Source organism: Puntigrus tetrazona, chromosome 17 (assembly GCF_018831695.1).
Source record: "Puntigrus tetrazona isolate hp1 chromosome 17, ASM1883169v1, whole genome shotgun sequence".
NCBI lineage: Eukaryota > Metazoa > Chordata > Actinopteri > Cypriniformes > Cyprinidae > Puntigrus > Puntigrus tetrazona.
In genome coordinates, this window is record NC_056715.1 from 13774766 (window position 1) to 13789165 (window position 14400).

The 14400-nt window shown below is 38.1% G+C and overlaps 1 protein-coding gene across 1 annotated transcript; it reads left to right on the top strand.

Moving 5' to 3' along the window:
• Positions 1-226: 226 nt before the first annotated feature.
• On the top strand, positions 227-3402 carry eif2s1a (eukaryotic translation initiation factor 2, subunit 1 alpha a). The gene is made up of 7 exons (XM_043262949.1): positions 227-387; positions 539-819; positions 906-985; positions 1506-1657; positions 1743-1947; positions 2703-2846; positions 2959-3402. The coding sequence occupies exons 2-7, from the start codon at positions 579-581 to the stop codon at positions 3082-3084; spliced, it is 948 nt and encodes a 315-aa protein (XP_043118884.1). The 5' UTR covers positions 227-387; positions 539-578; the 3' UTR covers positions 3085-3402.
• Positions 3403-14400: the final 10998 nt, after the last annotated feature.

Genomic DNA, 14400 nt, shown 5'->3' on the forward strand with positions numbered 1-14400 from the left:
ATTAATTTTTTTTTTTAATGCTCTAAACAATATTAAGACGGTGCAGCAGTTTTTTTTTCCTCGTGTGTCAAGAGGTTAAGGTTCCTTAACAAAAGGAGGCCCGACCTCCGAGTCACTAGATGGCGGAACAGAGCATCTCAACAAGCCTAAACAATATTAAGAATGCAGCAGTTTTTTTTTTTCCTCGTGTGTCTCTTCAGGTCTCCTTAAACAACCACTGACGAACAACTTCCTCTTCCGCCTGATTTTCAACATGCTGATGAAATGAACACCAGAGAAACCGCCGCTTAGTTCACCTTAGTTCTCGTTTTATATACACTTCGCTGGGGTTCTCTTAATAATAAAGGACATTAAGTAAACTCCAGTGCGCATTTCTCCTACACATCGGTAAGTGCGAGAGAGTTGCCGCGGCGGAAAGCGCCGTGGTTTGTGTTCGACCGCATCCTATTTGTTACCAATTACAGCTTACAGCCTGCCTCCGTACGTTTTCTTTAAAAACCCTTACCCGACAAGCGTACTGTAACGTTATTGTCTCCAGACCCCGGCGAGCTTCCTGACTTCCTCGGACCAGAATCAAGATGCCGGGACTCAGCTGTAGGTTTTACCAGCACAGGTTTCCGGAGGTGGAGGACGTGGTGATGGTTAACGTCAGATCTATAGCGGAGATGGGCGCCTATGTGAGTCTGCTGGAGTACAACAACATCGAGGGGATGATCCTGCTCAGCGAGCTCTCCAGGAGACGCATCCGATCCATCAACAAGCTCATCCGGATCGGCCGCAACGAATGCGTGGTGGTGATCCGTGTGGATAAAGAGAAAGGCAGGGCCGGCTCGGAAAACCTACGTTCTTGCTTTTTTTCCCCCCAGTGGCTTTTTTTTTTACATCTGATATCCGTATTCCCGCAGGCTACATCGATTTATCCAAAAGAAGAGTGTCGCCCGAAGAGGCCGTTAAGTGCGAAGACAAGTTCACGAAATCTAAAACGGTATGTCTGTTTGGTGAAGTTTGAGCAGGCGATGATCACGGTCTCAAAATCCACGCGCTTCAGCTCGACTTCTGTTGGCAAACTTTAGGATGCGAGAGTAAGCAGCTAAACTTTTAATATTTGACGGCTGTTACAACAGAAGTGTTAAAGCTGATGCCTTAAGTTTATGAATGAATGAATTTAACAAACAGCTTCTTGATAATCTTTCAGCAAATTAAGTTTTCATGAGAGCTACTCTAGAACAAAGTAAAATGGATGTGAGCTACTATAAAGTAACATTGGACGGTTGCATTTTTTCTTAAATAATGCTGAGACAAATGAAAATATGATGTATTGCTTGTTTTTAGTTCATGCATTTGCTAATGGGAGCTTATTGAAAGGATGTCAGAGATGAAAATGAAATCTGACAGTGTTTTAAAGCTGCTGTTATCTTTGTAGGCGATCCCAGTTAAGCGAGCTCGATTCTTAAACCCTGTATATGGCTGTGGTATCATAGATTGGTGTGTGTGTATCGCTATAGGTTTACAGCATCTTGCGGCATGTAGCCGAAGTCCTAGAGTATACCAAAGATGAGCAGCTAGAGAGTCTGTACCAGCGAACCGCCTGGGTGTTCGATGAGAAGTACAAGCGGCCTGGATACGGGGCTTATGACATCTTCAAGCAGGTCGTGTCGTAAGTATGCATTCATCAGTCCAATACCGAATATGAAATGGCTTGGGACTAAAATGGTTTTATAATGCAATTGCGTTCTGGGCAGAGACCCATCTATTTTAGATGTTCTGGATTTGACGGAGGAGGAAAGAACCATTCTGATCGATAACATCAACAGACGACTCACTCCGCAGGCCGTTAAAATAAGAGCGGACATCGAAGTGGCCTGCTATGGCTATGAGGGCATCGATGCGGTCAAAGAAGCCCTGAGGGCTGGACTCAAGTGTTCAACAGAGTGTATGCCAATCAAGGTAAAAAACCCTTTTTTGTTCTGGTTATATAAATTTACTCAAAATTTAACATGTTTTTGTTATTATGATGTAGCTCGTAACTTTTCAAGTGTGTGATGAAGCTTTTACTCTTCATATACATCTTATTCATTAAAAAAATCAGTTTATATAAGGACATTGATAACTTGGCTTTTAAGTTACTGGAGCTATTGCACTTTACTAATACTATTTTGTTTCATTAGTTTATTTATTAGAATTTGAATAATATTGTGATGATTTTAGTCCTTAATAAAAAAAAATTCTTAGTCCTTAGAAAAAATAGTGCTTGTTTAGCAGTGTGTGCGCGTTTATTGAACATGTTTGTCAGTCATGTGGTCAAGATTGAAAAAATAATAATTAAAACAAATGAGCAAAAATAAATAGTCTTTTGAAATGCATGGTTAGTTCAAGTTGTAAAAATGTGACGTTTATAAATGAATTGTAGAAATGAAATAAAAAATGACATAATTAAAATGGTTGAAATTTAATGTTAGATTCATATTAAATATTAGAAAAACTGTTTAATTAAGAGTTTTAAAATTGTACAAAATAACCTTTTTTAAAATCAGGAATTGAACCTTAAAAGTATATTTAAAAACATTAAAATGTGTTTGTGTTTAAGATGTAACGAAGAAAGTGCTTTTTACTTGTTACACCACTCAGCATTTTTAGAAAAAGGTGAAAAAAAAAGTGTGAATATGGTCCTAGTGATCCAGATTTGCTCACTTTTGTTTCAGATCAACTTGATTGCCCCTCCGCGCTATGTTATGACCACAACCACGCTGGAGCGCACAGAGGGTCTTTCTGTGCTCAATCAGGCCATGGCTGTCATTAAAGAGAAAATCGAAGAAAAGAGAGGCGTCTTCAACATTCAGATGGAGGTGAGAGATGATCACGTTTGCCCATTTTTACTTTTATTAAACTTTAGTTCAGTATGCTGCTAAAAATGTCATTGTATTAAATAGCGTTGACCTTCTTTCAATATCCCTGCAGCCAAAAGTGGTAACGGACACAGATGAGACAGAGCTAGCTCGACAGTTAGAGCGGCTGGAGAGGGAGAATGCAGAGGTGGATGGAGACGATGATGCAGAGGAGATGGAGGCCAAGACTGATGACTAGTTTAAAGAAACACAATAAACCAGCATTGCCATGATAGTTCAGGAGACTTGGGAGTTAGTCAATTGTTCATCAAACCACACAGACTGAAAAGCAGTGCTTCTGTTATACCAAGCAGATTGTGGGCAGTGAAAGTGGAACGACACTAGAGCTTTGCTTGTGGAGTATTAATAATATAGATATCATTTAAGTGACCTTCGGTCCCCAGTCTCGTTCAAGAAAGTGGTGAAGAGACTTCTTTATCAGAGTTTACTTCTCTTTATCACAGTCCTGTTGTGGATGCAGAACTAATAAAAACAAGCATTTTTTTTTCAAAAACAAGAATTTGTCGTGTTTTTTTTTTGCTGCCTGTTTTGTGCATGGCATTTGATGTTAAATTGGATTGACTTCACTAAAATAGTATTTTAGCAGATATACCTACCATTCACAATTTTGAGGTCAATGATGTATCAATTTCATCAGAAGAGACAGCAATCACATTTATATTACAAAAGATTGCGGTTTCGATTAAATAACTTGATATTCTCTAATTATGATATTCTGTATGTATTAGTTCTTTAAATGTTCTTCAATCAATCATTTTAACAACACAGGTTGCATCAAAGCACTGAACAGTATAAAGCAGAAGAATATGATGACAGGGATGTATAATGACGAGAGTGAACAATTTGTTATTAAATGCAGAGACGGTCTCTGTAATCAATTCGACGATAATCACTAGAAGTTAAGTGTCCCCAACAAAGCAAGCCAGAGGCGATAGCGGCAAGGAACCAAAACCCCATCCATACAGAATGGAGAAAAAAAAAAAAACACTTTGGGAGAAACCAAACTCAGTTGGGGCCAGTTCTCCTCTGACCGGACGCCCAGCACTTAACTTCCAGTTCAATTTTAAACATAGCTGTGTCAGATAGTGTAGATGATTTAGTGTGTGTGTGTGTGCGCTCTGATGATCTGTCCACGGGGCGCATCTAGGTGTTGTGGTCTCTGATGAACGTAATCTCTGGGTGCTGATCCACCATCTAGTCTGGATACAAACTGTGAAACAGGTTAAGAAAGAAACAGGACTAATATTAGCGTAGGTGCCATTCTTTTTACGATGTCACAAGTACATCGTATTTTAGGAGTAGTGTACCCGGTTCCAGCTGATCTAAGTAATGCAGCCTAAAAATCCTTTCACTATTTGAATAATATTTTGAATAATAAAATTTGATTTGGATTTGAATAATAAAAGTGTGTTGGTGTGTTATTGTGTAGGCTAAGTTAAAAAGATGTGTCTTTAATCTAGATTTAAACTGGCAGAGTGTGTCTGCTTCCCGAATAGAGTTAGGGAGACTGTTCCAGAGTTTAGGTCCTAGATAGGAAAAGGATCTTCCACCCGCAGTTGATTTTGATATTCTAGGTATTATCAAATGACCAGAGTTTTGAGAACGCAGCGGACGTGCAGGACTATAATGTGATAAGAGCTCGCTCAAGTATTGAGGAGCTAAACCATTCAGGGCTTTATATGCAATTAATAAGATTTTAAAATCTATCCAATCTATGTTTGATAGGGAGCCAGTGCAGTGTTGACAGAACCGGGCTAATATGATCATACTTCCTAGTTCTAGTAAGGACTAGTTTTGGACTAGCTGAAGTTTGTTTATCAAGCGTGCAGAACAACCACCCAATAAAGCATTACAATTATCTAACCTTGAGGTTAAACGCATGAATTAATATTTCTGCATTAGAGGAAAGCATAGGTCGTAATTTAGATATATTTTTAAGATGGAAAACGCAGTTTTACAGATGCTGGAAACAGGGTTGTTGAAGTAAAGACTGCTGTCAAACAGCACACCTAGGTTCCTAACTGATGATGAAGAATTAACAGAGCAGCCATTGAGTGTTAGACAGTGTTCTAGATTATTATATGTAGGATTTTTAGGTCCAATTATTAGCACCTCCGTTTTTTTCAGAATTTAGCATTAAGAAGTTACTCACCATCCAGTTTTTTATATCGACTATGCATTCTGTTAGATTCTCAGTTTGGTGTGTATCACCAGGCTGCGCTGAAATATAGAGCTGAGTATCATCAGCATAGCAGTGAAAGCTAACACCATGTCTCCTGATAATGTCTCCCAGAGGTAACATGTACAGGTTGAAAAGTAACGGTCCTAGCACTGAGCCTTGAGGAACTCCATATTTCACTTGTGAGCGATATGATACCTGCTCATTTAGTGCTACAAACTGATAGCGCTCAGATAGATATGATTTAAACCATGCTAAGGCGCTTCCTCTAATGCCAACATAATTTTCTAGCCTATCCAAGAGAATGTTGTGATCGATAGTATCGAATGCTGCACTAAGATCTAATAGCACTAATAACAAGATAAAACCACGATCCGATGATAAAAGCAGGTCATTAGTAACTCTAATGAGAGCAGTCTCAGTACTATGGTACCTGATTGGTCTAAAACCTGATTGGAAATCCTTGCATATACCATTTTTTTCTAAAAAGGAATACAGTTGTGAGGATACTACCTTTTCTAGTATCTTTGACAGAAAGGGAGAGATTGGTCAGTAATGTAATAAGTCTTTGATCAAAACTTCAAATGAGTTATACTTAAATCCTGCCCTCTGAGAAGTACTAAGAATATTTTTATAAATTGTAGCAACCTTACCCTTATCTATTAAACGTGGGTCATTTTTATAGTTTTATATTTATAAGTTTGGGGGTAGATTCATTTAGAGTAATGTATTCATCTGGTTTTAGCCAGGTTTCTGTCAAACAGAGCAAATCTAGGTTCTGATCTTCGATCAAATCATATATATATAAAGTGCTTTTGTGGAAAGTGATCTAATATTCAGCGAGCCAAGTTTTATTGTTTGCTTATTTGTATTAGAGGCAGTTTTTATTTGTTGAACATTAATTAAATTACTGCTTTTAATTTGGGTTGGATGTTCTCTGCGTATTCTAATTCGGGGAACAGACACTGTCTCTATAGTGTGATATCTAGGTGAAAGAGTCTCTATGTGTTGAGAATTAACTGCCTCCTGTGATGTGAGCTAGCAGACGGACGGTCTGTCTGCTTCCTGACCTGGGCACTAGTTGGTCAAGTTGGAGCTCTGAGACTATATGCCATATTTCTAGATAGAAGAGCGGCACCACCCCAGGAGGAATGAAGACCATCTCTTTTCAACAGGTCAGGTCTGCCCCAGAAACTCCAATTGTCTATAAAGCCTATGTTGTTCTGCGGGCACCACTTAGACATCCAGCCATTGAGACCCAGCAGTCTGCTGTGAATCTCATCACCCCGGTAAGCAGGGAGGGGACCAGAGCATATTACATTGTCCAACATCTTACTTGCAAATTCACACACCTCTTTAACATTATTTTTTAGTGATCTCCGACTGGCGAAGTCGAACATCATCTGCTTCACGGGCTGTAAAGCCGAAACCGAACAATGCACGTGATTCACTGTACTAGTCTCATCCAAAGCAGTATCCACAGCCCTCGCACTCTTACTGTCCTCAATTAACGCTTGGATGCGTGTTTCTAAGTCTAAAACCTTCTCTGTCCGCCTAGCTATTTCCCTGCATCTATCACACGTGAATCCCTGGTGGCTGGCAGAGAAAGATAAGCTATACATGTGGCAAGCGGTGCAAGGAGAAGCCATTTACTCACCGTAAGTTATGGAAGATTCACTTACCACTGTTGTTTGACGAGCTCGTGAAAACGGAGCGAACGAGCACGAGGAACAAATGAAGAGGAGCGGGGGAAAGCCAATAATAGGCGCCTAAACGCGGGTGGGAACGAAAGTGATAAGCTGATCGGCTAACGAGTACTAACTCACCGCCGAGTTTTAGATTAAAGCGAGCGAACTAGTTAACAGCAGTCGAATTAGTTAGATTAGTTTGATAGATAGTATCAGCGATATGTAGACAATCAGATTATATTTGATCGCTGGAGAACAGAAGGGGATCAATCGAAGAGCGAAGCTACACGGAGCTACAAACAAACGAACCTCTCAGACAGGAGCAATCGAGCAGGCAGCCTTGTCCTCACAAGTATAGATTACATTTTAAAATATCATCATGACCAAATATTGAAGGTTATATCTGACATTTTTGTAAATCTCGAGTTATTCACATATTCTGCGAACACATGTTGGGATTTTTAAGGAAAAAAAAAACTATATAATGTAAAAAACTGATGATCAACATCTCAAAACAGCTCTGAATACAAATGGAACCGTATAATATAAAGTTAAGGATATAAATCATTATAAATGAAGCCTAGCATAAGAGACTGGTCGTAAACTTTATATTAATGCAAAATAATCTAATATACTAATTATAGCTGCTAAATGTTTATCCAAGCTTTTATCCAGGTTACTATGAGATTGCCACAACTAAAATAACACAGTTACTAAGCTCAAAAACAATTTGCCACAGTAATTATAGTTTTGTTTCTAAATACTTGTTTATTATTACTGGTATCTCACTTAAAAAGTTACAGAATATTTCAGATTCTTCTTAAGATATTGTATGGTGATACATCTGTGGCCCAGACTCCTAAAAATAATATTTCTTATGACCAGATCACACTCATATTTCTTCTTACCGTAGTTGTAGTTGTAGTTGTGTAGTACTACACAAAAAGGACTAGTTTGCATTAGCCATTTACCACCATACTGATTTAGTCACAGGTTATTGTTTCACTGCAAAAAAAAAAAAAAAAAAAAAAAAGCGGCATGTTTCAACAACAAAAATAAGTGGAAACAGATTTTTAATGTAGCGATGTCCTCCAAAACGAGGGGTTGAACGTGTAGTTCAGTCTCCCAAAAAAAGATGGCGCTGTTGTATCACAGTTTGGCCTTCAGGCTCAAAATAAACGCTCGTTTGTAAAATTCTACATAGTTTTATTAAGGTCTTCATCTTTTTGCCTGTGTTTTTGTTAGGATGTTGTCAGACAACATCAAGCAGGCTGCGCGTGTGAAAGATTGCACATGTATTTGATCACTTTTGAGACCCTTTTCCTGAGCATTTGTAGGCCATTATGTTTATGGATACATTATGGTTTAATGCTTTCGCAATAATTTTCACTCAGGAGACCTAATGTCCACACGTGCGTTGTATTATTGCAGGTGTGCGCAGGTTTGTCTGGCTAAATGAGACAGCGGACCCTGAGACGACCCTGTTTTGTGTCCACGTGAGAATTCGTATGGCAGGGAGCCTGGAAGCTGTACACCCAATCACTCCGCTGCTGTTCAGAGCTCTAAGACCATTCTTTAAGTGTAGCCACTCGTTCAGCTTGTCTTTGACCACACAGGTGTCTCGTAAATTTTCAAGTGCTTTAAAAGGATACTCTACCCCCATGTAGAGAGTACGCCGAACCCTTTGTTCATCTTTGGGACGCAATTTATGATATTTTAGATGAAAACCGAGAGACTTGTGACTCTCCAATTGACTGCCAAATAAAGGACACTGTCGTGGAGCAGAAAAGTATGAAAAACATCATTAGAATACTCCATCTGTCATCAGCGGTTCAATCTGAACGTTATGAAGAGACGTTATGAAGTTTTTTGTAAACAAAGAAACTAAAAATAACGACTTTTTTCAGTTATTTGTCTCCTCTGTGTCTCTCTGCGTCACTATTTTGGAGAACATTCATCCTTGTGGCGTGGTTGATCCAAAATGGTGCTGTGGTGGTGCTAGAGACACAGAGGAGATGAATTATTGAATAAAATCTTTTTTGCATACAAAAAGTATTCTTGTCGCTTCATGACTTTCAGATTTAACCACTGATGGAAGATGGAGTATTTTGACGATGTCTTTCGTACTATTCTGCTCCTTGAAAGTGTAATTTACTTGGAAGTCAGTCACAAGCCCCTAGTTTTTATCCAAAATATCTTTAATTATGTTCTAAAGATGAGCTTTTGTGGGTTTGGAAGGACATGAAGTAAGTGATTAATGACAAAAGTGTAATCTTGGGGTGGAGTAACCCTTTAATGTGTGCTTGTATTGGGTTTGGTTTGTATAGTAGCTTAAAGTTTTTAAAATAACAAAAACATTAATAACTGTATATTTTCATCAGACATTTTAGGGTAGTACATTAGGAAACTGACGTTAAAAGAATCAATGAAGACTGTTAATTGATAAGAGTTCTCCCACATTATCTCATATTTTCACGTGGCCCAATGACAGATTATATTATGGCATTGAGGGACTCCGAACTCTCATTTCTCTCATCTCTGGAAGTGGTATTATACGGCTGAAAAAGTCCAGGTGAGAAACCATGGGAGAACTTTGGCAGTAACTATATTATTTATTTATTTTTAATGAATGATATTTTTATTCAGAAAATATACATTAAATTAATTTAATAAGTTAAAGAAAAGAATCCTGGTTTACACAAAAATATTAAATATGAATTATTTCAACATCGATAATAATGAAATATTAATCAATGAATTCTAAAGGATAATATTACACTGAAGACTGGAGTAATAATGATATAATTCAGTTTATATGAATTAAATAAATTAATCCAAATAAAATAAATTTTAAAAAGCAAACATTTCCTTTAAATTGTAATAATATTTCACTGCTTTTACAGGTTTTTTTAACCAGTAAATAAATGCAGTCATCGTGAGGACACTGATATAATCCCGAACCCTTTAATGGTGGCGGTATATATTTCTATGAGTTTTATGAGAACCTTTCACCTTTATCTTATATTTTGCTGCTTTGCTTTGTGCTAAAATCTAAAAGCGAAACTTTACTTGAATGCTTTAATTAGAGTCAGACAGTCGCCGAAACCTTCGCATCTTATTTCTTCACGTTCTCATTTTTAGAAAATGTGGAGAGAATGAAAACGTGGCTGCCGAGTGAAGCCTGTTTGAAATAAACTTGAGAGATCGTTCCGAACTCCTAATTTTGAAACTTTACATGCGTCGCACCTGTTCATTTAATTGTAAGAAATCAATCTCTTGTTGCAAAATCGAGTTAGCTCCCCATCACTGCACACTCAGTCAGGTTAACATGATTAACTGCTAATGAGGGGTTATTTCTGTCACTGCTGCGTCAAAGGCTGCGTAAAGTGAGGGAGAGAGAGCACCTGTAATTAAGAGCCATTTGCTTATCGTCTTGGAAAAATAATCCCTTCATTATCAACTTTAATATTAATTAGCCATCCGTTTTCTTCCGTTTTATAAGATTACGCACTTCTCAGGATAAAACATTGTTTTGGCTAATCTTTTATTTTTAATGTGGGTTCTGCCTCATGTTGATTTATTACAGGGTCCATATTGATTTAGCTATTTTTTTATAGGAAGTATCTTCTTTTTTGAGATGGCTTTGAACGACATAATGCATAAATATGACCCAAAGCAATCTTACCGGTTAATGAGATGTTTACATTTCACGAGTCTACCAAGTGAGGGAACCAAAGTATCAGTAAACACGATCTTTCCTTCGCATATGTACGCTGTTCGAATTTTTATACAGATCTGCACTGCACAGATGAATGCACTTGCTGAGAAAATCGATGGTTTTTTTTACATGTCAGAATGCTTTAAGCAGTTTCAGAAGGTTTTTGGTTAACTAAGCTCTTGATATGAAGTTTGCCTTGTGTGTTTGACTATCATATGTATGAAGAACAAAAAACAATGCAAGGAACTTTTTGTTCTTCAGATGATTTGTAAGAAAAATATTAAATCTTGTTATATTTCCGATCTTTTAAAATAATGTTTTATAGTAGTAGTAGTCATTTTCTACATGAAATCATAATATTTGATGTTGTAAATAAAAACTATATTACACTTTATGGCATAGTAAATATTACATTTCTGCCAGATTGCTAAAACAAATGATTAATTTCCACTTGTTTGTCTTATATTAACCATGTATGTTTAATCTACTGTATAACATTGCCAAGTATCGTCTTTGATCTAATGTATAATTTTGTGATATGTCATGACTAGATGTATTAAACCGTGACTGTAGTTCAAAGAAGAACTTTGAAAAAAAACTACATTTGGTATATTGCGTTCTTTTTGTGTTCAGCCAAGTCTCTCTTTTTAAGATTATTTCTGAAGTGAAAAAAGTGAAAATGTTTGTAAAAAAAAATGTAAACTCAAAATAGTTGAATAGATGTTCATCATAAAAAGGATACTGTTTTTCAATTTTACATTAAATATATTTTCAAAACATATTTTACTTTAAAAAAACATTAAAAAAACAAAACATAAAATGTAATATCAATATTGATATTTCAAAAAGTGCTTTTTTTGTAAGATTCAGTTTGGGCGCAGTACCAAACATTTCCACTAGATAAAATTCATTTTATTAGATTCACATGTCGTAATATTTGTCAAGTGTGTGTTTTTTTTTAGGAGCATTTACTCTTTTAGTTATTCAGTGTTTTGTGTGTACTGGTTTTTGTGGTTTACGGGGACACAAATTAGTTCAATGACATGGGTATGACAGAGGAATTACAATTTGAAAGTCCCCAAAAATCAAAAGGCTTAAAAAACATACTAAATTGTGTTCATTTGCTTTCTTTTTTTGTTACCTGCAAGGGGTAGGGTTAAGTGCAGGGCAATAGCACATACAGTTTGTACAGTATAAAAACCATTACGCCTATGGAGAGTCCAAAAAGAGAGAAACGAATACTCTTGCAGATTCACATGCTACAAACATAGCCTTTGGCTGCTTCGCAGACCTCTTTTTTAAATGCACAGAACACAAAAGTCTCTTTGACACCTTCATACGAACCTCTGTGAAGCATAGATGGCTGTGGGTTTGTCTGTGATTGGATTGATTGGATGAGGGCATGTTGCAGCTGGGCTGTCTCCACAGGGGAGTAAGGTTAATTAGGAGAAGATGATGAGATTGATGATGGATGGAGGTCTGTAGTGCAGTGTAGATGCATTCAGACCTACAGATGACACAACACATTCTCCTGACCTGCCCCATCAGCCCTCAGCTTACGTAAGCAAACGCGCTGCCGGCGCCAGTGCTGTTGGCCCGATTCAGGGGCACTAAACCGCAATCCAGGTTTGAGTCGTTGTTCTCATGTTGCTTATAGTCGAGCTTTCCAAATGTAGCTTTTACTCACTTGTTTGTACAAAGCTGCCAACACATCAAGCCCTCTTGTATGTTATCTACAACAGCTGCAGCTAGATTATATTCATTATGAAGAGGAACTGTCACGTCCGTCAATAGTAAAGGTCCGCTTCCAGAACCCCAGTGCTCGTGCGCTGCTGATGCCTGGAGTGTTTCACCTGAGTTTATGAGCTTTCTCAGCTGCGTTCATGACATTTCTATTGGACTCGTAGGTGTTTCGGGTTAGAAATGTTTCAAGCGTATCCATATAAATCAATGGGCACACCCTGGGACTAGAGCGTAGGTGAGGAATGTATTGCACACGCTATAGTACTGGATCTTTTCTAAGAAGAAAAATCATCAGCGTGAGCTCATCTTTATCTTTGGGCCTTCGCACTTGTGAACTGAACCTCCGCTAAGCCCCGCCTTCACATCGTTCGGACCAATCCAACAGCTATTGGCTTTCTGCCATTTTCAAACTTTCCCTGTGGAAAAAACCCCCATCTAAACTAGCTGCTAGTTAGTCCGTTTATTGGTTTTCCATCACTTTGCCGAGCTGAACGACCAGCTAAGACCCAAGCTGGTTTAAACAGGTTCTATTAATGGAGGACTTTTTCTTTTTTCATAGTTTTGAACACAAATTTTCCCAAAAAATGTCACCATGTTGTTAGATCATTCAGAGATAATAAAAGTGTTTTTTCTTTTCATTTTCTCTTTAAAAAAGGCTTGAGAATTTCATGTTGTAAACTGCATTGTGCTGCCTTTCATTCCTAAATGAACATGTAGTACTCATACACTGAGATAATATTATCTCATCATCATACATACTATTTCACTTGAATGTACATCATTTACAATACAGAAAATGGCATCTATCATTGCTTCTGTTTTATTGCAGCTTCAACAATTGCATAAGCTTGCAATAAGCAACAGATAAAAATGCTTTGCAAAACCACAAATCAGTCATGTCAGCGTTGCCAAGTCTGTGTTTTTTTTTCTCTTATGCTGTTGCCACAGGTTGTTTTAAGTCCACGAGGTTAACACCATCCCACTGGAGCACAATTTTGTTGGGGACCCCCGACAGAGGAGAAAATCACGATAGACCTTTTTCACATTTCAGGGTTTTTCCAGTGAATGGGAAAGTACCACAGACTTATTTCCTCAAATAATTAAATGTATAAACATTTAAAAAAAAAATACAAATATGATTTTGATGCTGATGCTGATCTTGTGAAAAGGGCTGGTTTTGAATTGAGCTGGTTTAATTTGGCACACCTGGCAACCCTCACTCCAGCCCACAATATTTAATTAATTTGAATCAATTTCTAAGTCTGTTTTATCAGAGTCGTTAATGAAAACCTCCACTACCCATTCCTATGGGATGTTCTGTAAAGCCAGTCTACATTAACGACAGTAACCAGAGGCGACAGAGCTTAGCAAAGGGTTAATGGTTGCTGTTTGGCTTTATCAAAGACATCAAATAAAAGCGTCACTTGATTCGCGGCAGAAAGGCTGTTTCTCTTTAAAGCGATCAACATTTCTCTGGTGTAATATTTACTTTTTTGTATCATAGCTTTGATGAACTGCTTCATATCAAATAATGTACCGCTGCTGGATTTTTGCGAGGCGCAGCGAGCATCCCGAGCAATAAAACAGCGCGAGCTTTGGCGAAACATGTCAAACGGGCTCCCATAACCCTCAGCCGCGCACCTGTGTTGATGTTGTTTCATTTCTCTGATGATGTGTGGCAATAATCAGAGGAGATCCTGAACACAGATATGTTCTCTCTTGGCTATTGAGCCATCCACCGCTTCCAGCCATGCACCTGTACCCCTCCTCGCTCCTGCAGCAGCGTGCCGTGTTTTGCTTGGCATTTCTCATTAAAAACTTGCTCAGCTTGACACCGTGGTTTCCTAAGTGAGGCTTTCACAAAGAATCTGTCAGTACAAACACCCGACAGCTTGTTAATAACAGATTTTCACCACAACAATACGCCGCTGTTGTCGGCGCTAGGGTCAGACTCGATCTAAGAGAGTCGCGGCTCTCGGAAATCAACATTTATTCCGCACATTTGTGCCTAACTGGACATAAGGTGGATAAGGTCAGACTGACTTTGGAAAGAGACAGCGCGTGCCAGCACGATCTGGACCGGATCGGGCGAACATGACCTCGATGTTCAAAAACGCATTGAATTTATCACGTTTTTGGGACTTGATTTTCTAACGGCCTATTTTG

Coding starts and splice junctions, on each gene's coding strand:
- eif2s1a (XM_043262949.1), top strand. CDS start 579: ATGCCGGGACTCAGCTGTAGGTTTTACCAGCACAGGTTTCCGGAGGTG. Junction 986..1,505: donor AGTTCACGAAATCTAAAACG/GTATGTCTGTTT, acceptor GTATCGCTATAG/GTTTACAGCATCTTGCGGCA. Junction 1,948..2,702: donor CAGAGTGTATGCCAATCAAG/GTAAAAAACCCT, acceptor CTTTTGTTTCAG/ATCAACTTGATTGCCCCTCC.